This window comes from Uloborus diversus, unplaced genomic scaffold (assembly GCF_026930045.1).
Source record: "Uloborus diversus isolate 005 unplaced genomic scaffold, Udiv.v.3.1 scaffold_694, whole genome shotgun sequence".
Lineage (NCBI taxonomy): Eukaryota > Metazoa > Arthropoda > Arachnida > Araneae > Uloboridae > Uloborus > Uloborus diversus.
Genome location: NW_026558895.1, coordinates 16,826 through 43,040, shown reverse-complemented (window position 1 = coordinate 43,040; position 26,215 = coordinate 16,826). Strand labels below are relative to the sequence as shown.

Below are 26,215 nucleotides of genomic sequence, written 5' to 3'. Positions count from 1 at the left end.
TCATTTGGTACGCCTGTATATTTACAACTAATGGATGATGAATTTCTCGCCAATTTGCTATATTCATTTGCTTGCCCATGTTTCGGTTCCACGATATGATAATTTCGTAGTTTATTCGTCCACGTTGTGATAATTTGCTCGGTAAAATTTTCTTAAAATTGGAATATAAAAAGAACAAAATCGAGTTTTCGAAAAATCGCTTCGAGGTGCACCAAATTTCGGGAAAATCGGCCGAACGGTCTAGGCGCTATGCGCGTCACAGATATCCTGACATCCAGACAGACAGAGATCCAGACATCCAGACAGAGAGACTTGCAGCTTTATTATTAGTAAAGATATTTTAATTAAAGTTTTTCGATACTTTTACAAAACTATGCTGTTGAAAATTTATTGAGAGAACTGTTTCGATTTCATGTTTCCTTGTCTTTTTTTTTTCTCCATACATAATGTTTGTTAGCTCAGAAAAAGTCTGGAATGTAATCATAAAACCTTTACCTTTGCAGTACAGTTTAAGTGGAAAACCAGAAATTAGGGATTTTGATCCTCCCAAGACGGGTGTACAAAAGTACCCCATCACAGAGTACCAGCCAATTTACTACTTAGCTGAAAGTTTTGATGACGCCCAACGAAAAGTCAGGTAATTGTTTCTATTAAAATTTCCATCATAACTAATGTCAGACATTTAATGATCAGACAACCTATCGTCAATGCATTTTGAAATAACGGATTTTTCGCCAAGGAATGCAGCTAATCCTGTTAATCATGTTGGAATGCATAGTTTGAACAGAGATTAATATTGGCTGAAAGGTTCAAGCAAAAGCAGGGCTTAAAATTGCATAGGAGCTCACAGGAGCTAAGCTCCAGCACTTCTTTTCATGCAAATTTAAGCAAAATCCAGGTTATTTAAAAGTAAAAAGAAATTGAGGGGACTATAGGGCTCCTGCACTTTTTTTGATAGAAATTAATCCCAGAGCAAAAGTACCATCCGTCGTTCATAAACCGTATAAACTGTAGTAATGTTATATACGGAATAATTCTCAATACGAAGGTACAATATTTTCCTTTTTGTGTTATGAGCAGTTACATTTCCAGCAAAAGAAGTGCAGGAGCCCAAAAATCCTTTGAGTTTCTTTTTGCACGCAAATGGGCTTAATTTCGTCAAAAATAATGTTAAACTTGATGCAAAGTTGAAAAGAAGTGCTAGAGTTAAGCTCCTGTGAGCTCTGATACAAATTAAGTCCTCGTTATAACTAATAGAATTCAGGGAAAAGATAATTAAGAGCGAGCTATTTTTAATATTTAAGTCCATTTAAGGCCCGATCAAACTATAATCAGGTGCCTCCCAGGTCCTAGTGTCCTAGTGCAGTTTGGTACCACTTTCACAAGAAAATCTACCCATTTTCGAAGCAGTAGTAACCTAAAGTTGGAAGAAAGAAAGGACTGAATCACATTTTGGTGCCCCTAAAACTGTAGTGCGCAGGTCCACGGACTGCAGAACCGTGCGTTAATCAGGCATTAAAGAGCATGTAGCAATTCTTCGAAGTTTTCTAACATCATTAACAGAATTTTTTTCCCCAAATTTGTCCCTTCCCCCTTTTTTTAATGTTTAAACCGAACAGTAAATAGAAGAAATATATCAAGAATAGAACTGTCCTCAGGATCCCGTCCAATCTGTTAAACCACTTGTAGTGGCAATTATGGGAGACTCATAGACTCATAAGCGTAATGTACGAGAGATACGCAATAAAACTGGAAATATTAACACACACAAAAAAAAAAAAAAAACAGGGTTTTTAAACTTTTTCTTGAAAAACAGTCCTATATTTTTTTAAGTATTACTCAGCACACATGAGACATTTAATCAATTTGTAGTTCCTTTCTTGGAAACGCTTTTTTTTTTACTGTCCTCATATCGTACTTTTTTTTCTATACAAGAGGACTCCGTTAACTGCTCACCAATGCCCAAAGATTGCTTCGCCGTCTTATTTGGTTCGCGCGAGATTTAACCCTTTAAACAGCCTTCTACTCGTTCCGTTGAAAATCGAATGCTTTTAAAGAGCTCATTATAGTTAGAACAAAGTTTCGCATTAAATCCAAGAAAAGAAAAAACGCTTCGAAGAGCACTCCTGACCTGGTGTCCAAGCTAACTTGTACTAAGTTACAGCTACAAATGCTAGTCACCTGAGCTTAGCAAAACGTCGTTTTGTACTTTTGAAATGTCGTTTTCAGATTCGTGGTTTCCAGTAACATTTTGCTCAAACCTTATATCTCCTGTTTTAATTAATTAAGAAAATTGTAACAAACTTCATCTTATGCAGAAAAAAAATCCTCTTTCGAATGACAAAGAATATTAAGAGAGGAGATGCTTCATTTTTTTAACGCAATTTATGTGAAGTTTTAGCTTAAAATTTTACAAAAAACGCAAAAGAAGAAAACAATTCGAAATTTACAAAAAGGAAAAAAGGTCTGAGGAACAAACTACCGAGGCACAATTGAATTTTGTACCAATCTAAAAGCTGTGGGCTCTGCGGGGTCTCCTGGACAGACACTTTCAAAATTTCAATGAGAAAACTTTTTATTTATTTATTTAGTTTAATATAAAGAGATAATTTTCCTTTTGACTTTTAAACGTCTTGACATTTTTCAGTGCATATGAAATTATCAAGTTTGTATTCTTATTTTTTTACAGGGAATTTGCTCTCTCCATACCACGCCCATTCACAGTACGTTACAACGCATACACTCAGAGCATCGAAATTCTTGACGCTAAGCCTCAAGTTGCTTCGCTCGCAAGAGATTTACAAGGTAAGTACAACTTTAATACTGTTACAATTTGGTTTGGCAAAATAGTATAAATCATGGTCCAACGATACAATTAGACATTAAGATCAAAATCAAAATTTTCCAGTTAAGATTCATGGTAAATAAGGAGAAGTCGTCACTATCGTGACAACATGTTTGCGATCTCTGCCGATTGCTAAGACAGTTGAGTACTCTGAAGTCGGTTCAAGTCTTTTTTTTTTTTTTCTATTTTAATGATATTAATAGTAGGAGGGTGAGAACCGTTGATAGATCTGATATCAAAGAATAATATTCTCGAAACTACTGTACACATCTCAATAGGCGGTGCATGAATTTAAATAGAAATAAAATTCGTTTTTCAGTTACAAATGTTCAGTGTGTGAATGTTCTGTTACACGGCTCAATTCCAAACCAAAATAATGGCAGTGAAACTCTAAAACTGAAATAAATGAGGGGTACAGTCTGCCCACGGATTATATGGAATTGGCAAATGTACAGTTAAGACATAGAGTAAAGAAATTTACATAGAGAGGCCCGTATATGGTAAAAAGGAGATGAAATTGAAGTCGGAATTATGGGATACAGCGGTGCAATGATGAGCGGGGTTATGACAACATGATCGCTTCTCGAGAATAGCTTTCACAAGTCTCGCAAAGAGACTGAATAAAGTAGCTCGCAGATTGGTTTGAATTTTAATTCATGTTTTAATGCAATTTCAAAAACGTGCTTCATAAATTTGCAAGAATATCTACGTTTAAATTAACAACCAATTGAGATTCAGCAATGGAATGTTTTAAATCAAAATGTGTCTCAAGTTATTTTGCAAGAAGCTAAGGATCTTGGGGTACAGCGGTGCAACTTCCGGTTTCAATTTCTTAGTATAGCGGGACCTCTCTATGTAATTTCTTTACTTTATAAGTTAAGACGAGTCTATATCAGAATGAGGGGGGAAAGTAAAACATTTGATGCGCGTCTTCCGTTCATTTGAATGTGATTCTGCATAATTTAGAGGCTAACATTCATCTGTAAAAGCTGGCATCCCTGAAAATTAATAGATACGTTCATTTCCGCCTTTAAACTGGATGTTTGCCTTACCATCTAATCGGTGGTCAGACAGTAGCTATCTCCAAAAATTAGTGGGCGGTGGGGGGAAAATGGTGATCAAATTTGAATTAATCTCTACATAGTATAAAATGAAGTCTCCAATAAGCGTCTGTTTGGGTGAACACGCAAAACTTGAGAACTACCCAGTCGATTTCGCTGAAATTTTCGGAGTATCGTTCCTTCAGCACTGGAAAGGTTTTCAGACCAGTTCGAAAAAAATTCGATGAATAGTTCTTTTTTTATTCCAATTTAGGCCCAATTTTTACATAAATTCCCGAATATAGGGGTGAAAAATTACTTGCACAAATTAATGTTATGTATCGTTGGAAAGGGTAGAATTTTCCGCGTTTTACGCAATTCGTTTCAATGCTCTAACTTAATTACGGCGAGAGTTATTTGTTTTTTTAACTCAATTTTGATTTGGCTTAGCTGAAATTTGGGCACTACTTTCTTCATTAAATCTATCAATAAAAAGGTGAAGGAATCTTCCCACAGTTTTCTATTTGACACCATTGGAAAAAGCGAAATTTTTTAATCCAGATCTATCTCGACCTAAGGTCGAAAAACTAAGCTTCTATCTCCAAAGGGAAAAAAGTTACAAGCTTTTTTAAATCAAGTTCAAAAAGTCACATTTCCATTCAAGTTGTTAACCATTTTATTTTCGCGTTTCCACGGTTACGCTTTTTGAATCCATTGTTTCTTTCCATCATTCAAGATTTGTCTCATTTTAATTTATTACACTTATTTTATTTTGTGTTTCCATGGTTACGCTTTTTAAATCCATCATTTTCATTAAAATTTCTTAAGAGTATTTTAATATTTGTCGTCATTGTTTGGAAGGGAAATTTTTTCATTGTTTTATTATTATTATTATTATTTAATCCTGATTGTTGAATATACGTCACTTGACGCAATTTTTATTTTCAAGTTAAACCGGAAAAAGCCGGGCAACGCAGCTAGTTTCACTTGAGAATCAGTAAAAATGGTGTCAAAGCATTTTGATTTTTTTTTTTTTTTTTTTGCTTAGTAGTGCTATTAAAATCTGGTTGCGCCTCTCGTCTGATCATTATTTCCTATTGTTCTCGTAAATTAGAGACATTTCTTTCGAATTTCAACAATTTCGTCAGACTAAAATTAAAAGTATGTTTTTGGCCAATAATACTATGGATGATTTCTTTCTCAACTGAACTAACTTGAACTTCTTCATATTTTAGCCGAAATGGAATTGCTGCTTGATGCACTGAGGAAAATTTGAAGAATTCTGCGTCTGATCAAAGATTTGAGGAAACAACATTATTTTTGAACTGAATAAATGCTTGTGAGATGAACAAATACCATGTACAAGTTATAGAAATTATTAGTTGATAAAAAAAATTAAAAATATTACAGCTGGTGGAGTGTAATTTATAAATCATCACAGATAAAGTTTTTGTTGGTCTTTCGAAAACCAAATCTTTTTATTGTTAAAAATTTCTATTGTTAAAGAATTACATTGTGAACAATAAGCTCTGTGATGTTCATACGTAGAAAACTAGTTTATAAGTGACGTTCAATTTGATCATAACTCTTATAAATTTTAAAGCCTGTTATTAGAACTTGAATGCCTTCCATTAACAAGTCATGACTTGCTGCAAAGTCTAATACCTATGTAAATCATAACAGCCGATTAGAATAGCAGTAATAAATTGTAAACGAAAAACTAAAGATATTAACTTGATCAAGTTATTTAATTAATAAATTAAATAACTTGAATTATTTAATTAATAAATCGAAATAAAAAACTTGATTCGTTCATACTAAGATATAATTACCGATTAAATATAATAAAGGCAATCATTCTTATGAAGTACACTTCAATAGAACGAATTCTTAGCAAAATATTTTCTTATCGTTTTCATCGTATCATTAACTTTACATCCTTTATAAATTTCTTCATTTTTGCTCATGGAAAACGAGGATTATTTATTACCTGTATATTTATTCCAATGATTTCATACATTCTCAGCTACTTGCAAGGCGAAATAAACAGGTTATCAATTTGAGTCATGCTACAGCAAAATCCCATAAGTAAGAATACCAATAACAACGAAATAACTACTGTTCAAGCGAAATTAATTTTCGATCCCGTTTCAGTGGCCACTGCATTTCTCAAATTCTATTATAACGAAATTTCCGTTACAACGACCAAAATGTGTCGCCCCTTGAAGTTCGCTGTAACGAGATTCAACTGAATCGATTATTTCAGAAAGGGCGTAAGTAAAATGGATTCCCGTAAGACTTACGCCCTTTCTGAAATAATCGATTCAGCCGCATGTAATTACCACATTACAGTATATACTCGCGGATAAGTCGCCCACCCCCTCCCTATTTTTAGCTGAGAAATCAGGAAAAACTCGTAAGTCGAGTCCCTACCTATGGGAAAAACGGGAGGGTTTTGCCACTAATTTTGAATTTAACGTTATAAAAGGAGGAAATGAAATATAATGAACACTTTTATGTTAAAAAACATCTGATTTTTAATCTTTTGCACCAAAAGGGTTCACTTTTGCGATCGCAATTTTTGTAAAGAGTTTAATTTCGCTTTTACGATTTTATTTTACTGGTTTCTCTTATTTCGATTTTATAACAATAAAATTTTATGCTGTAGCCATATTATATATATATATATTTTTTAAATGAGCAATAATTCGCGACTATCGGGAAAATTCGAGATTACGGCGATCCCCGCACTTTCCGCGTAGTCGGCCATTTACTCTAATTATTTAGTCTTTCTTTCACAGTCAGATCATGTAAAAATCATAGCAGAATGCTTAAGTATTTACTTCTTTAGCATCTGCGAAAAAGGAATGGTCTAAAATGTGGAAAATGTTAACGTTTTCGAGAAAAAAAAAATCGGGGAAATTTTTCGGAAATTCTGCCCCGCGTATAAGTTGACCCCCTAACTTTAAACATCATTTTTTGTTATAAATTTCTCCACTTATACGCGAGTATATACAGTAGTCCAAAAAGTAGAAAAATCTTGAAATGTTTCTCGTAATTTTTACTTGCTATTTAAATGTTTTTATCCTTGATGAGTTTGAGTGTACCTGCAAGCAAACGTGAGAAAGTGAAGCATTGAAATAATAAATCCTTTTATTGACATTAAACAATTATTTTTCTGAAATTTAGATTTATTAAGGACAGTTGATGAATATTAAGAAGTTCAAATGTGCAATGCTTTTTAATACCTCCCCCCCAACAGCTATTTTAATTATCAAAACATTTTAAATACATGTATATCAGTATCTAACGTCGATTGAGACTTAGAGAACAATGCTAAAATTTAAAAGATAATTTTAGGCAAATACAATCGAACTCTATATTTATGCCCTTATTTTGAAACAAAACATTCATAGAATTTTTGAAATGAAACAGGTTTGTTCCAGCCCATAAAGCCTTCAACGGGGCTAAACTTTATTATAAAACTTTTTAAGAATGCAAGTCTTTTTAAACATAAAATTAGAACTCCCAATTTTCCTAAAAAAAGGTTTACGCAATCCTCCTCTGAGTTTTGGCACGAAATTTATAGCTAAAGTTTTTCTTAGCAACTATTGAAAATACAAGTTTTTTTTATTAAATAAATAAATAAATAAATAGATAACAATAGAGCTCATAACGATCCAAAAGAAAAAAAAAATAAACGACTCTTGTGTGGATTTAATCACGAAATTTTATAGTTAAACTTTTCCTTTTATTCATTCAGAATACAAGATTTTTTAGTAAAAAGTTTGAACTCTTGACCTATTCTGAGTATTTAACCCACTCACACCTGTTTTTTCTCCGAAATTTATTCTGGCATTTCTGGAAAATTAAAAACCTGATGTCATATATTTACATAAAAGGTAATAAATGTTAATGCTTATTCAAGTTTTAAAATTTATTTTCGGCTCAAAAGTTTTATTTAGCACAAATGTATATTTATTGTTTTTGTTTATGTGTGAAATGGAAATCTTGTGATTTCAAATGTTATGCTTCAAGCAATTTTTCTTTAATTTGTCATTAAAGAGTTTATTTAAAATACGTTTTTGTAATGTTTCATTTCTTACCTACTAGTATATTCATTATGTTCCAACTAACGAACGTGAATAAGATTTCAAACAAAGGAAAGTTGGAAAAAAAAGAAAAAAAAACGGAACTCGGTAGTTTCAAGTTTTGATTTTGCTACCAACCATTCGTCAGAAGAAAAAAAAAAAAGATTAGAGATCAGTTATGAAGCCTGGAGCTATAAAATAGGCTCTGATATGTTGAATTTTGACGGAAACAATGCTTACTTCGTTTTGGGTTAATCAGTATGTTTGGGTGATGTGATGACTTCAGAAAAACAGCCTACAGTTAGTTAAGAAACAACGGTTTTTTTATGAGCAATCACGATTGCTTATTGTCCTCACTTGATCGTCTTTGATGTCCGGTTCCTTTTTCAGCTAGGACCAGGAGCCTCTGCAGCACCACCGCCCCCCGTCTTCTGAAGGCGCAGCTCCTCCGGTTCTGAGTTATCCGCTTCTCCTGGTCGGAGGCGCATGTCCTACACACACGCACGCTCCCACACTCACACACACGACTTCACACACATACACACACATACACTCACACATGCCTACGTGCATACATTCAGATCTACGCACACACACACACCACTATGAAAACGTAACCGCCTAGAAGGAGGGGCAGGCTTTGGGCGACAGGAGCCGTTTCTAGAAACAATGACTCCAATGAGTAGGGTCCTGTCGCATTTTGTGATTGCGAAAAACACAATTCAAAATTTCAGAATTCAAGTTATTTTTTTTTTTTTTTTTGAGTTGGCGTGACCAGAGCATCTTTTATTTCGAATATTTTTAAGCATAAAATGAATATTTAGCAAGAACCGTTTCGGCTTCGTAGCATATGCTGTTAGAGGTGCGACATCGATGGCAAAACATCGATCTTTTTATCAATGAATAACATACATTTTTGAATATACTACACTAATTTAAGCAATAGAAAATAATACGTATCAGACGAATATATTGAAAATACTGAACCTCAGATCATGAATATAATTTAATAAGAATAATTTCGCAACATCTTGGTATTATAGTAGGGCAAAAATTGATAATAAGACAAGCACCAATTAATACAACTAGTTATAGTAATAAGGAAATATTTTCAAACTGAATGAAACTAAAAGTAAATTTACATCAAAAAAATATCTAAGAAAAATGTATCATAGCACTTATCGTCAGTTTAACGATAAGAAAAAGTTATGCTAAATATTTTAAAAATACAAAATTCTAACAATTATTTTTAAAAGCAAGAAATATGTGTTGTACTGTTAGTTAATAATTAAACACAAATTGTAAGTAATAGAGGGACGATTTGTTGGGAGAAGTCGATAAGTAACCCCGAATATTGGTATTGACAGTTTGGAGAAAACGAAGTTAGTTTATTTTGTTGCCCAGGAGCTCATTTCTCTTTTCGCAGACGATCCCACCAGTCAGAGGAACATCTCTTTCCGATGTAACAGTAAAGCAATTTTTACCAGCTCTCTCTTACCAGTTATAATTTTCACCCTCGTAACGTATAGGATATCCCTTTAGTTTAAAAACAGGGGCCTTGAAATAGACTGCAAGTTCTGGCACCTGACTACCAGTGTTAGGTTCTTCTAATAGCTTTGGCCTTTTCCTTACTCTCTAGTTGATCTTTTACTATCTTGTAGTGATCTTCTCAAAAATCATCTTCTACACAGAAAAATTGATCTTAAAAATGGGTGCAAAAAATGATTTTTTTTTTTTTTTTTGGAAACTTCATAAGTAAACTTAATTACCTAGAGAAAAAGTTGGAGCAAATTTTATGATAATTTTCAATTAAAATGCAAAAACATCAACATCGAAACCAAAACATCGATGGTCCGAAAACATCGATGGTCCGAAAACATCGATGCTTTAACTAGTATGTTGTGGCCATCACGAAACTTTCTTCTATATTTTTCTTTTTTTTTTTTTCTCATCCCTCCCCATGCTTGACGAGGAAGCAATATTCCCAACAAAAACAAAATGACACATGCAAAAACTTGACGACTATCCCAATGTCTGAATTATTGCAAAAGCAAAGCAAAGAGCGAAAATTGAAAGTTATTTTAAAAGCCTTGCTTGAATGAATTACAAATATTTTATTTGTTAACAAACATAAAATGGCAACAGTTAAAAATTTTAAATCATTGAGATAATATTTCCTATCATTTCCATACAATTAAAATCACGAGAAATACGCAGACGACAATCGATTACGATTTATCTTTCTTATTGTTGCATTAATAAAAATATTTTTATTCGCAAAAAAAAAAAAAAAAAAATCAACACCTCTTGGAGCGATCGGCGTCAAAATTGAACCATAGCCTGTTTACATATGGATTCACATATATTCCAAATTTCATCCAGAACGTAGCATTACTTCTTGAGAAATGGCACTCAAAATGGAAAAAAAGAACGGGTGATTGCGCTACCCCCTTTTTAGCTGTTGACACCAAAATAAAATCAGCTCTTATACCCACTAAGGGCTACTTGCCGATAAATTTTTCTTTCATTCCGTTCATTATTTCTTGAGATACAGCAGTCACAATTGACGACAAAAAACGTTCTATAGCTCAACCCCCGTTTGAGTTATTGCCACCAAAATTGAATCAGCACCTGTTCCTGTTAATGGCAACCTATGGTCCAAATTTTGTTTGATTCCGCCACTTACTTCCTGAGGAATAGCAAGCACGCGTAACTCAAAAAACGTCCCATTGCTCCACCCCCCTTGGAGGAATTCGCGCCAAAAACTAATGGGCACAAGTTCACATAGGGGCACATATGTGTACCAAATTTCGTTCGATTTCGTGCGGTAGTTTTTGTTGTAGAGCGGCCACAAAAAACTGGTCACACACAGACGTGACACACACACATACACACATACATACACACACACATACATACACACACAGACAGACAGACATTTTCCAAAAATAGTCGAAATGGACTCAGCACACCTCAAAACGTTCGAATCCGTCAAAATTCGAAATTCGAAAATTTGCACGAATCCAATACTTTCTTCTATATATTAGATATAGAAGAAAGTAAACTAGTATGTTGTGGCCATCACGAAACTTTCTTCTATATTTTTCTTTTTTTTTTTCTGATCCCTCCCCATGCTTGACGAGGAAGCAATATTCCCAACAAAAACAAAATTACACATGCAAAAACTTGACGACTATTCGCAACTCCAACGAACTATAGGGGGCACTGCAGTCACTGTTTAATGGCGGAATTGAAAACTAAAACAAACGCATGTGGTAGCGAAGAAAATGCTAAAAGTGTTGTGATTTTTGTTCGTATGTATGATTTTTTCGCTTTATTCGTTTGAAAAGATTTTTCAAAGTCTTGTGGATATTCTGACCCATATAGAAAGAGATTAGAAACCAAAAAGTATTACGAAAGTAAACAATTAATGTAGAACACACAGTAAGTTGTTCTGAAGCAGCCATTTTCACGATGTTGAATTCGGAATTCATAAATTTTTGGTTCGCTTCGAACGGCATTTTCATTTTGTACCGTTTTTTCTATACATTAGTACATATTAAGTTCAGTTTCGTGACATTTCCAGCATTTGTTGACATTTTTGTCACATAGTGCACATACGTGGCAGACTGTCAAGAGTAACGTTTAACACTAGATAATTTATTTCTATGACTATATGATTGGATATCCAAAGAAGTCATGCATTTAATTCATTCGTCATGGAAATAATTTACCTGATATGCGAAATCTTGTCAAGATACATTATTCTTTCACATAATTTTAAAACCATAACACTATAAACAGATTTTTGGCGAACTTTTATTTTTTATTGTTCAAATTCTTAACGTTCTTTCTGGATTTTTCAATCTGTTCTGCGATAAATATTTTCAAGAAAATTTATTTGCATACTGTCTATTTCAGTAGGATACTGTAGTAACAAATTTTATTTAAATCATTTATGTGGAATTAGGTTAAAGAAAAGTGTCCAGTCAATGTTGTTAAGTTCGTTTTTTTTTTCATCGAATTGAAAAACTGATATTTATTCAAATTCACTCAGAACAAAATAAATAAAATGTGTACTCACAGTTTATATATGGTGGTAGTTTTCTTTTCAGTTGATTGACCATTATTTCTTTTTACTTATCGAATTCTGTAATCTTACTATCATTTTATTCCACTCATGATAAAAATTAAAAATGGTTTAACTAAAAACGCGAAAACTCGCCAAGGCTACTTTGCTTGCACAATACTAAAACTACTATAACCCTAAACAAATTTGGCGAAACCTTTCAGCTGAGAATAAAAGGAATAAAGTAAATTCTTTCTCGGTTATTCATTTTGTTCTACGATAATATATTCAAGAAAATATTTTGCATACTGTCCATTCCAACTAAATGCTGCTGTAAAATATGATTAGTTAAATTAATTTAAGATTAAAAAAAACTCATATTCTTACAAATTCATACAAAACAATAAAAAATTTTACCTGGTATAACGTTATCCAATTTTGTTAATCCAGAGTTTTCTTGTTTACGCTTCCACCATTTAATACTTTTTTGAAAGAAATAAGAAAAACTAACATTATTTTGAGAAGCTCGAGAATACTACTAAGGGACGAATTAATTTCTGTAGCTGAAAGCAAACTAAGACACATCGATTGCGTTAATAAATACTCAGAACAAACTGCCTGTGTTTACGTCAACAGACACACGTGATGCGCAACGTGGCAATGTTTTAGGTGCAGACGCAGTTTTATAAATCACCGCAAGGTAGCGTATTCGAGCGCTGGAGTTCCGAATCCCAATGTCTGAATTATTGCAAAAGCAAAGCAAAGAGCGAAAATTGAAAGTTTTTTTAAAAGCCTTGCTTGAATTAATTACAAATATTTTATTTGTTAACAAACATAAGATGGCAACAGTTAAAAATTTTAAATCATTGAGATAATATTTCCTATCATTTCCATACAATTAAAATCACGAGAAATACGCAGACGACAATCTATTACGATTTATCTTTCTTATTGTTGCATTAATAAAAATATTTTTATTCGCAAAAAAAAAAAAAAAAAAAAAAAAAAATCAACACCTCTTGGAGCGATCGGCGTCAAAATTGAACCAAAGCCTGTTTACACATGGATTCACATATATTCCAAATTTCAACCAGAACGTAGCATTACTTCTTGAGATAGGACACTCAAAATGGAAAAAAAGAACGGGTGATTGCGCTACCCCCTTTTTAGCTGTTGACACAAAAATAAAATCAGTTCTTATACCCACTAAGGGCTACTTGCCGATAAATTTTTCTTTCATTCCGTTCATTATTTCTTGAGATACAGCAGTCACAATTGACGACAAAAAACGTTCCATAGCTCAACCCCCGTTTGCGTTATTGACACCAAAATTGAATCAGCAACTGTTCCTGTTAATACCAACATATGGACCAAATTTTGTTTGATTCCGCCAGTTACTTCCTGAGTAATAGCAAGCACGCGTAACTCGAAAAACGTCCCATTGCTCCACCCCCCTTGGAGGAATTCGCGCCAAAAACTAATAGGCACAAGTTCACATAGGGGCACATATGTGTACCAAATTTCGTTCGATTTCATGCGGTAGTTTTTGTTGTAGAGCGGCCACAAAAAACTGGTCACACACAGACGTGACACACATACACACACACATACACACACACATACAGACAGACAGACATTTTCCAAAAATGGTCGAAATGGACTCAGCACACCTCAAAACGTTCGAATCCGTCAAAATTCGAAATTCGAAAATTTGCACGAATCCAATACTTTCTTCTATATATTAGATATAGAAGAAAGTAAAAAGAGATCAGAGCTCAGGGGGGTCATGATGCCTGGAGTTTCGGAGTGGCTCTGATATGTTGAAGTTTGACCTATACGATGCTTACATCGTTTTGGGGTAATCGGTAGGTTTGAATGATGTGATGCCCTCAGAAACAGCCTACAGTTAGTAAAGAAACAACGTTTTTACTTTCTTCTATATCTAATACATAGAAGAAAGTATTGGATTCGTGCAAATTTTCGAATTTCGAATTTTGACGGATTCGAACGTTTTGAGGTGTGCTGAGTCCATTTCGACTATTTTTGGAAAATGTCTGTCTGTCTGTGTGTGTGTATGTGTGTGTGTATGTGTGTGTGTATGTATGTGTGTGTGTATGTGTGTGTGTCACGTCTGTGTGTGACCAGTTTTTTGTGGCCGCTCTACAGCAAAAACTACCGCATGAAATCGAACGAAATTTGGTACACATATGTGCCCCTATGTGAACTTGTGCCCATTGGTTTTTGGCGCGAATTCCTCCAAGGGGGGTGGAGCAATGGGACGTTTTTTGAGTTACGCGTGCTTGCTATTCCTCAGGAAGTAACTGGCGGAATCAGACAAAATTTGGTCCATATGTTGTCATTAACAGGAACAGGTGCTGATTCAATTTTGGTGTCAATAACTCAAACGGGGGTTGAGCTATAGAACGTTTTTTGTCGTCGATTGTGACTGCTGTATCTCAAGAAATAATGAACAGAATGAAAGAAAAATTTATCGGCAAGTAGTCCTTAGTGGGTATAAGAGCTGATTTTATTTTGGTGTCAACAGCTAAAAAGGGGGTAGCGCAATCGCCCGTTCTTTTTTTCCATTGTGAGTGCCCTATCTCAAGAAGTAATGCTGCGTTCTGGTTGAAATTTGGAATATATGTGAATCCATACGTAAACAGGCTCTGGTTCAATTTTGACGCCGAAAGCTCCAAAAGGTGTTGATTTTTTTTTTGCGAATAAAAATATTTTTATTAATGCAACAATAAGAAAGATAAATTGTAATAGATTGTCGTCTGCGTATTTCTCGTGATTTTAATTGTATGGAAATGAAAGGAAATATTATCTCAATGATTTAAAATTTTTAACTGTTGCCATCTTATGTTTGTTAACAAATAAAATATTTGTAATTAATTCAAGCAAGGCTTTTAAAATAACTTTCAATTTTCGCTCTTTGCTTTGCTTTTAAAATAATTCAGACATTGGGATGGTAGTCAAGTTTTTGCATGTGTAATTTTGTTTTTGTTGGGAATATTGCTTCCTCGTCAAGCATGGGGAGGGATCAGAAAAAAAAAGAAAAATATAGAAGAAAGTTTCGTGATGGCCACAACATACTAGTTTGTATTTGTCGTGAAACCAGCATCTTTTGTTTTAAATGTTTTTAAGCATAAAATAAACATTTAGCAAGAACAGTTTCACGGCTTCATAGTAGACGTGGAGATTTAGTCGCTGTAATAGCTGAGATATAACACCGAGATGGGAGTGAAATCTAGGCAAAACAGGAAACCTGGGAATACTATTGCGTTTCCCGAGCAACACCAGATAAAAATTTTGATTGTTGACGAAATCCTAAGGTCACCAAGAAGATTCATGAGCATATAATGTGTGAATTAAGTTTTATTGCAATATCATAAAACATCCAATTGTTTTAACGCATCAGCCTTCTCACTGATTAAACATTTTGATTAGTTTAAATTTCATTTTCACTTTAGTTTTCACCAATTTTACAGCAGATTCTTATTTTCTAATTAAAAAGAATTTTATCTTGAAAACGAAAGAGATCTTCGATGGTTGAAAAGTAATTACAACTGTTGAATTTGGCCAGAAGTGTAATTCATTTGTCTCTTCTGGAGAAGGTGGAATTCTGGAACAAGCCTGTTAAGGAAAAAGCCACCCCCAAGCATGAGTCCTCTAGATAAATCATCTGCCATCTTTCCGGCCACATTAGTTTTCTCCAATTCCTTAAGACGAGCGTTATCAGTTGTTGATGCTAACGGCCTTTTCGTAAAAGCTCCCAGATCAAAATCATTGGAATCTTCAACAATTCTCTTATGCTTCAAACCTGTAAAAAAGTAAATTCAGTGGCTTTTTGGCCCTTTTGTTTTTTGAAAAAACAAATGTATTTAAACATTTATTTTATTATTTCGCCGCCATGTTTACTCCTCCTAATGCTTTAATTTTCCATTTTACTATAAATTATACTGTGTTAGCGCAACAGTAATTCCAAAAACCCTATAAAAATGTAAAAAAATCGATTAAATAAATAAAGTAGGCAATCAAAAACCATTAATATAAACCATTAAAACGGTTCGGGGTTATTATCAACACTGGAACAGTGGCGTGTTTTCAATTTAAAAAAAACATTAACAATTACTCTGTTAGTTATTGCCAATCTCACCAAGTGAACCAGTTACTGTTAACCAACTCAACTGAGTGAATTCTGTTTGTTTTCGAAAGGTTTCTGTCTCATTCTTTTTTGCGAAAATGCGAAGTATGTGATTTGAATTCGTCTGAAACAAATTCGAGCTAATTAACATTTTTTCTAAGTTTCTTATTTTTTTTCCCCAATAGCGTTTGTATAGTTGTTCGGTAAAATTTCACATTACATTGCAATTGAACAAAATACTCGCTGTTGTTGAACTTCATGTTTTAAATTCGTAAATATCATGTAAACAGCGACAGAAGCGAAAACGGGCTCACATGTATCTTCCTTTTAATTTCACCACAGGCAAAGCCGTGGCGGGTATCAATTGTTTTAATATTAATTTTGATTTTTTAATGACGACGTGCGCGTTTGGCTGATTATTTTAGTAGCTTAATGGAGCTTTTAATATCGCATAATTTCGTACATGGATAAGTTTATAACTAAATGGTTTAATTTGTTTTCTGACGTATTTTTTACATTTTCGTCGAATCAGCCTACATCATTAGTTATCAAAATACTCGTCAAGACTCCACGCTGCTTACTAACTCAGCCTAGTTTACTCATATTACTTTTTCCTTGAACACAACAAATGGGCAATTTTAAGGCGATTATAAGTTTATTCACCATATTCTGCAGACAACTCAAAATCTTTCTTACAGGTCTCGTATGCTTAAAACTTCACTCAGTTTTTGTATTTGCTTTGTAAAATGGGTTAAATTCTGGTCGATCATGAACGAGAACAATTGCAAGCAATCGTAAATCAATAGTTTCAGTCTCATAGTTTGACTACATTTCACTCATTTTTGGCAAAAACAGTAGATGAAACGAGGTCATTATCATAACGTGGAACACTTGGCGCGTTTTCAAAAATGCTTCGCCACTCAAAAAAAAAAAACTTGAATTCTGAAATTTTGAATTCAAATTATGTTTTTCGCAATCACGAGTTGCGACAGGGCCCTACTCATTGGGGGCTATTGTTTCTAGAGACAGCTCCTGTCTCCCCAAGCCTACCCCTCCTCCTGGGCGGTTACGTGTATATAGTTGTGTGTGTGTGTGTGCAGGCGTGTGTGAATGTGTAGGCGCGCGTGCGTGCATGTGTAGGCTTGTGTGTGTGCGTAGACCTATGTGTATGCACGTAGGCGTGTGTGTATGTGTGTAAAGGCTTGTGTGTATGAGCGTGTGTGCGTATGTGTATGACCGTACGCGTGTGTAGGACATAGACGCCATCGACCAGCAGAAACGGATTCCAGGAGACAGTGCTCGAGCCGCGTCTGAAGAGGCCGGTGGGCGGTGGTGCTGGTGTCCCTGGTCCAAGCTGAAAAAGGAACCACAACATCAAGGACGGTCAAATAAAAGCAATAAGCAATCGTGATTGCTCAAAAAAAAGCACTTATCTGCTTGTCCAAAATCAATATTCCTGAGATTAAAAATTTTATTTTAAAACAAAATAAACCATTAAAAAAGACCAAAGTTACATTAAAATTGAAAAAAAAAAAAACAGTGAAATAATTAAATTAAACTATTAAAGCATAAAATAAGCCGCAAAATCAGAAAAACAAGCCTTTACCTAACATAAAAAGTTTCATTAAAATGTAAAATTAAATTATCAGGAAGAAAAAAATGACAACAGCTATTTCAGCGATGGGAAATTATTTCGTCTATTTGTTAAGTTCCACGTTATGATAATTCTCCCAATAAAATGCGTGAATGCTAACGGTTTTTTATCGAATCTGTCTACCGTACATTTGAAACCTATATGACGCTGAATTTTGATTTATTTCAGCAAATAAATTTCCTAATCTAGGTTAAATTCATCAGGATTGAATTCAGCATCCCTAGAGATTCAATTTTCCTACATCCTTTGTAAAAACAGTTAGGAGTTTGTGGATCTGCAGGAAAAGAAAAAATATCGGGGTGATTATCAAAACATGGGGAAACTGCGAAAAAAATTCCATTACTGAAACAGACGTTACCATATTTTAGTAGAATTACGGTAACCGGCTCGCGGCGATAAGTATTTTGTTTTGGCAACCCGCTACCTTACCTTGACGACGGAGCAATTTTGGTAACCTTGCACCAAAGCTGATTTGCTGTTCGTTTGGTCAATCAGCGATTTCAAAATTCACCTTTACAAAAGTGTGATTTATTTGTCCAATAAATCTTTCTTTTTTTTAATTCCATAGAATAATATTTTAAATTTTCTCAAAGGTGATTTTTTTTTTTTTTTTGAAAATTGTCAACATATTGTGTTTTTTTTAATTTTTTGGTCTTTGAAACATTTTATGAAATTTTACATCGCAAAATGTTTGTCTCTTTTAACTCTTTTCAGTTATAGATTTAACTAGTATGTTGTGGCCATCACGAAACTTTCTTCTATATTTTTCTTTTTTTTTCTGATCCCTCCCCATGCTTGACGAGGAAGCAATATTCCCAACAAAAACAAAATTACGCATGCAAAAACTTGACGACCATCCCAATTCGGAACTCCAGCGCTCGAATACGCTACCTTCCGGTGATTTACAAAACTGCCGATGAAACTAAAACATTACCACGTTGCGTTCCACGTGTGTCTGTTGACGTAAACACAGGCAGTTTGTTCTGAGTATTTATTAACGCAATCGATGAGTCTTAGTTTGCTTTCAGCTACTGAAATTAATTCGTCCCTTAGTAGTATTCTCGAGCTTCTCAAAATAATGTTAGTTTTCCTCATTTCCTTATAAAATATGAGTTGATTGAAAATGGTGAAAGCGAAAACTGGATTAACAAACTTGGATAACGTTATACAAGGTAAAAAATTTTATTGTTTTGTATGAATTTGTAAGAATATGAGTTTTTTTTAAATCTTAAATTAATTTAACTAACCATCTTTTACAGCAGCATTTAGTTGGAATGGACGGTATGCAAAATATTTTCTTGAATATATTATCGTAGAACAAAATGAAAAATGTTTCACCGAGAAAGAATTTACTTTATTCCTTTTATTATCAGCTGAAAGGTTTCGCCAAATTTGTTTAGGGTTATAGTTTTAGTATTGTGCGAGCAAAGTAGCCTTGGCGAGATTTCGCGTTTTTAGTTAAACCATTTTTTATTTTTATCATGAGTGGAATAAAATGGTAGTAAGATTACAGAATTCGATAAGTAAAAAGAAATAATGGTCAACCAACTGAAAAGAAAACTACCACCATATATCCGTAAGAATTCTGTACATGATTTTCATAACTTGACATAATTAAATCGTAACTCAGAAATTAGAGAAATCGAAACAGAAAAATTTTAAATTAACCGATTCGGGAATTCGAGAGAAATAACTCAGCAACAAATGCAAAACAATAAGCGCTAGCCAAGCAAGGCAAAGAAGTATAATCTTCTTTCGATAATAATTTGTAATGTCATACTGAATTTTCTAGCATTAATTGTTGTTCTTGTCAGGCCACAATTATTATTTAGTTTTATCAAGAATTGATAAATATCGAATTCAACATCGTGGAAATAGCTGCTTAGAACTACGAACTACGTAGTTTGCATTAATCTTTGACGTTTAGTAATGCTTCTTGAATTCTCATTTCTTTCTACGTGGGCCAGAATATCCACAAGACTTTGAAAATTAATTTTAAAAGAATAAAGCGAAAAATATCATACATACGAACAAAAATCACAACACTTTTAGCATTTTCTTCGTTACCACATGCGTTTGTTTTAGTTTTTAAGTCGGCCATTAGACAGTGACTGCAGTGCCCCCTATAGTTCGTAGGAGTTGCGAATGTCTGAATTATTGTAAAAACAAAACAAAGAGCGAAAATTGAAAATTACTTTAAAAGCCTTACTTGAATTAAATACAAATATTTTATTCAGTAACAAACATAAGATGGCAACAGTTAAAAATTTTAAATCATTGAGATAATATTTCCGATCATTTCCATACAATTAAAATCACGAGAAATACGCAGACGACAATCTATTACGATTTATCTTTCGTATTGTTGTATTCGCAACTCCAACGAACTATAGGGGGCACTGAAGTCAGTCTAATGGCGGACTTGAAAACTAAAACAAACGCACATGGTAACGAAGAAAATGCTAAAAGTGTTGTGATTTTTGTTCGTACGTATCATTTTTTCGCTTTATTCTTTCTAAATTAATTTTCAAAGTCTTGTGGATATTCTGGCCCACGTAGAAAGAAATGAGAATTCAAGAAGCATTACTAAACGTCAAAGATTAATGCAAACTACATAGTTCGTAGTTCTAAGCAGCTATTTCCACGATGTTGAATTCGATATTTATTAATTCTTGATAAAACTAAATAATAATTGTGGCCTGACAAGAATAACAATTAATGCTAGAAAATTCAATATGACATTACAAATTGTTATCGAAAGAAGATGATACTTTTTTGCCTTGCTTGGCTAGCGCTTATTGTTTTCCATTTGTAGCCGAGTTATTTCTCTCGAATTCCCGAATCGGTTCATTTAAAAATTTTCTGTTTCGATTTTTCTAATTTCTGAACTACGATTTAATTGTGTCATGTTATGCAAATCATCAACAAAATTCTCACGGATATATGGTGGTAGTTTTCTTTTCAGTTGATTGACCATTATTTCCTTTCACTTATCGAATTCTGTAATCTTACTACCATTTTATTCCACTCATGATAAAAATTAAAAATGGTTTAACTAAAAACGCGAAATCTCGCCAAGGCTACTTTGCTCGCACAATACCAAAACTATAACCCTAAACAAATTTGGCGAAACCTTTCAGCTGAGAATAAAAGGAATAAAGTAAATTCTTTCTCGGTTATTCATTTTGTTCTACGATAATATATTGAAGAAAATATTTTGCATACTGTCCATTCCAACTAAATGCTGCTGTAAAATATGGTAAGTTTAATTAATTTAAGATTAAAAAAACTCCCATATTCTTACAAATTCATACAAAACAATAAAATTTTTTACCTTGTATAACGTTATCCAAGTTTGTTAATCCAGAATTTTCGCTTTCACCTATTATTAAGGAAATAATGAAAACTAACATTATTTTGAGGAGCTCTAGAATACTACTAAGGGACGAATTAATTTCTGTAGCTGAAAGCAAACTAAGACACATCGATTGCGTTAATAAATACCCAGAACAAACTGCCTGTGTTTACGTCAACAGACACACATGGAACGCAACGTGGCAAAGTTTTAGTTTCATTTGCAGTTTTGTAAATCACCGCACGGTAGCGTATTCGAGCGCTGGAGTTCCGAATTAATAAAACTATTTTTATTCGCAAAAAAAAAAAAAAAAGAATTAATTTGAATTCTGAAATTTTGAATTCAAATTATGTTTTTCGCAATCACGAACTGAGACAGGACCCTACTCATTGGAGTTATTGTTTCTAGGAACAGCTCCTGTTCCCCCCTCCAAGCCTGCCTCTCCTCCTGGGCGGTTACGTGTGCATAGTTGTGTGTGTAAGTGTGAAGGCTTGTGTGTGTGTGCGTAAAACTGTGTGTGTGTGCACGTAGGTGTGTGTGTGTATGTGTGTGAGTGTGTGAGGACATGGACGCCTCCGACCAGGAGAAGCGGATAGCTCAGGAGCGGAGCAGCCGCGCCGCCTGCAGAGGACGGTGGGCGGTGTTACTCGCTGGTCTAAGTTGAACTAGTATGTTGTGGCTATCACGAAACTTTCTTCTATATTTTTCTTTTTTTTTTTCTGATCCCTCCCCATGCTTGACGAGGAAGCAATATTCCCAACAAAAACGAAATTACACATGCAAAAACTTGACGACCATCCCAATGTATGAATTATTGCAAAAGCAAAGCAAAGAGCGAAAATTGAAAGTTATTTTAAAAGCCTTGCTTGAATTAATTACAAATATTTTATTTGTTAACAAACATAAGATGGCAACAGTTAAAAATTTTAAATCATTCAGATAATATTTCCGATCATTTCCATACAATTAAAATCACGAGAAATACGCAGACGACAATCTATTACGATTTATCTTTCTTATTGTTGCATTAATAAAACTATTTTTATTCGCTAAAAAATAATGATAATAAAAATAAATCAGCACCTCTTGGCGCGATTGGCGCCAAAATTGAACCAAAGCCTGTTTACATATGGATTCACATATATTCCAAATTTCAACTAGAACGTAGCATTACTTCTTGAGATAGGGCACTCACAATGGAACAAAAGAACGGGCGATTGCGCTACCCCCTTTTTAGCTGTTGACACCAAAATAAAATCTGCTCTTATACCCACTAAGGGCTACTTGACGATAAAGTTTTCTTTCATTCCGTTCATTATTTCTTGAGATATAGCAGTCACAATTGACGACAAAAAACGTTCTATAGCTCAACCCCCGTTTGAGTTATTGACACCAAAATTGAATCAGCACTTTTCCTTGTTAATGGCAACATATGGACCAAATTTTGTTTGATTCCGCCAGTTACTTCCTGAGGAATAGCAATCACACGTAACTCAAAAAACGTCCCATTGCTCCACCCCCTTGGAGGAATTCGCGCCAAAAACCAATGGGCACAAGTTCACATAGGGGCACATATGTGTACCAAGTTTCGTTTGATTTCATGCGGTAGTTTTTGCTGTAGAGCGGCCACAAAAACTGGTCACACACAGACGTGACACACATACACACACACACACACACACACACACATACACACAGACAGACAGACATTTTCCAAAAATAGTCGAAATGGACTCAGCACACCTCGAAACATTCGAATCCGTCAAAATTCGAAATTCGAAAATTTGCACGAATCCAATACTTTCTTCTATATATTAGATATAGAAGAAAGTAAAAAGGCACGGACGCCAAAAACAGTCAAATGAGAACAATAAGCAATCGTGATTGCTCAAAAAAAAATCAACACCTCTTGGAGCGATTGGAGTCAAAATTGAACCAAAGCCTGTTTACGTATGGATTCACATATATTCCAAATTTCAACCAGAACGTAGCATTACTTCTTGAGATAGGGCACTCACAATGGAAAAAAAGAACGGGCGGTTGCGCTACCCCCTTTTTAGCTGTTGACACCAAAATAAAATCAGCTCTTATACCCACTAAGGGCTACTTGTCAAAAAATTTTTGTTTGATTCCGTTCGTTATTTCTTGAGATACAGCAGTCACAATTGACGACAAAAAACGTTCTATAACTCAACCCCCGTTTGAGCTATTGACACCAAAATTGAATCAGCACCTGCTCCTGTTAGGGGCAACATATGGACCAAATTTTGTTTGTTTCCGCCAGTTACTTCCTGAGGAAAAGCAAGCACGCGTAACTCAAAAAACGTCCCATTGCTCCACCCCCCTTGGAGGAATTCGCACCAAAAATCAATGGGCACAAGTTCACATAGGGGCACATATGTGTACCAAATTTCGTTGAATTTCATGCGGTAGTTTTTGCTGTAGAGCGGCCACAAAAAACTGGTCACACACAGACGTGACACACACACACACATAAACACACACACACAGACAGAATTTTCCAAAAATAGTCGAAATGGACTCAGCACATCTCAAAACGTTCGGATCCGTCAAAATTCGAAATTCGAAAATTTGCACGAATCCAATACTTTCTTCTATATATTAGATATAGAAGAAAGTAAAAATTAGTTATTTATGCCTTTTGGATACGTTTTTGGAATGTGTTCGCAGTAAATTATTTCCTTCATGTTTAATTGTTCTACCTTAAATTTAAAATGTATTAATTATCGTAATCACTTATTCAGTAAGTTAGAATTATAATTTTAGCTATGATAACTTTCTCTGAATGGATATTTTGATGTGATTAGATCGTTTTAAGTCTTAATTACACAGTAAGCATTTTTAATAGCTTTTTCTCAGATTATTTCAGACTAATGTCGTGTTCTATCCAACTTTTACTGTTGTTAAATTTCGGTAAAAATTTATGTTTCATTTTAATGTTCCGTAGGAAATTAAATATGTTGATAGAAAGTGTAACACCATATACGTCATGAAACTTTTCGTTCGCATACATCATGATATTTTATTTATTTTCCTACAGAAGAAAATGAGTTTAATATTACTGCAATGGGAACGTAAAGAGCAGTATCGAAAAATTTTTATTTAAATTTTTTTTTCTCGTTTTCGTCATGGGTTGTACTTTAGCTTTCTTGTACAAGCTTCATTGGCGGATTTATGGGGGGGCAGAGGGGGGCAATGCCCCCCCCCCAGTTTTGAGAGGACTTTATGTAGTAACAACACATCTTCCAAAAATTTAAAAAAAAAATCATTATTTTTTCGTTTTTGAATAAATCAGAAGAGCATGGGTGGATTTATGGGGGGGGGGGGCAAAGGGGGAAATGCACCTCCGTTTTGGGAGAAGTTTATATAATAAAAACTTATCTTTCAAAATCTTATAACAAAAAACTAGTATGTTGTGGCCAATCACGAAACTTTCTTCTATATTTTTCTTTTTTTTTTTTTCTGATCCCTCCCCATGCTTGACGAAGAAGCAATATTCCCAACAAAAACAAAAATTACACATGCAAAAACTTGACGACTATCCCAATGTCTGAATTATTGCAAAAGCAAAGCAAAGAGCGAAAATTGAAAGTTATTTTAAAGGAATTGCTTGAATTAATTACAAATATTTTATTTGTTAACAAACATAAGATGGCAACAGTTAAAAATTTTAAATCATTGAGATAATATTTCCTATCATTTCCATACAATTAAAATCACGAGAAATACGCAGACGACAATCTATTACGATTTATCTTTCTTATTCTTGCATTAATAAAAATATTTTTATTCGCAAAAAAAAAAAAAAAAAAAATCAACACCTCTTGGAGCGATCGGCGTCAAAATTGAACCAAAGCCTGTTTACATATGGATTCACATATATTCCAAATTTCAACCAGAACGTAGCATTACTTCTTGAGATAGGGCACTCAAAATGGAAAAAAAGAACGGGTGATTGCGCTACCCCCTTTTTAGCTGTTGACACTAAAATAAAATCAGTTCTTATACCCACTAAGGGCTACTTGCCGATAAATTTTTCTTTCATTCCGTTCATTATTTCTTGAGATACAGCAGTCACAATTGACGACAAAAAACGTTCTATAGCTCAACCCCCGTTTGAGTTATTGACACCAAAATTAAATCAGCACCTGTTCCTGTTAATACCAACATATGGACCAAATTTTGTTTGATTCCGCCAGTTACTTCCTGAGGAATAGCAAGCACGCGTAACTCGAAAAACGTCTTATTGCTCCACCCCCCTTGGAGGAATTCGCGCCAAAAACTAATGGGCACAAGTTCACATAGGGGCACATATGTGTACTAAATTTCGTTCGATTTCATGGGGTAGTTTTTGTTGTAGAGCGGCCACAAAAAACTGGTCACACACAGACGTGACACACATACATACACACACACACACATACACACATACACACACACACACAGACAGACAGACATTTTCCAAAAATGGTCGAAATGGACTCAGCACACCTCAAAACGTTCGAATCCGTCAAAATTCGAAATTCGAAAATTTGCACGAATCCAATACTTTCTTCTATATATTAGATATAGAAGAAAGTAAAAATCATGATTTTTTTCTTTATTGAATAGTTCAATTAAAATGAAGAGAATAGCGAATGTCCTTTTCTGAAGGGAGAAAAGAAAAAGAAAAAAGCTGAACATTAAATACAAATAGTACAGCTGACACTGGGGTACTGAAAATTAGTCTAAATTCACTATTTTGGACTGAAAACCATTTGGGCAAGTATATGAATGAAAATATAGGCTAAACGAGCTATGCATTCAGCTGCAACACTTATAATAATTGACGTTTGGGACCCTCTCTCCCCCCTCCCCAATTTGCGCTAACAGAAAGATCCACTCGTTACGACTTGTTTTCTCTCTTTTCAGAATGTTTATTTTCAATTTGCGCGATTTCAAAAACTAGATGTTTTGGGTTCTTACAGACCAGTGGCGCACACAAGGGAGGGGT

At 34.2% G+C, this 26,215-nt stretch overlaps 1 protein-coding gene across 1 annotated transcript in view; it reads left to right on the top strand.

Moving 5' to 3' along the window:
* Window positions 1–5,420, top strand: part of LOC129233755 (protein henna-like) — a 61,374-nt gene extending 55,954 nt beyond the window's left edge. The window contains exons 12-14 of the mRNA XM_054867734.1: window positions 504–637; window positions 2,690–2,805; window positions 5,121–5,420. Coding sequence (XP_054723709.1) covers window positions 504–637; window positions 2,690–2,805; window positions 5,121–5,161 — 291 coding nt within the window. The 3' untranslated portion in view covers window positions 5,162–5,420. The remainder of the gene's footprint in view (window positions 1–503; window positions 638–2,689; window positions 2,806–5,120) is intronic.
* Window positions 5,421–26,215: the final 20,795 nt, after the last annotated feature.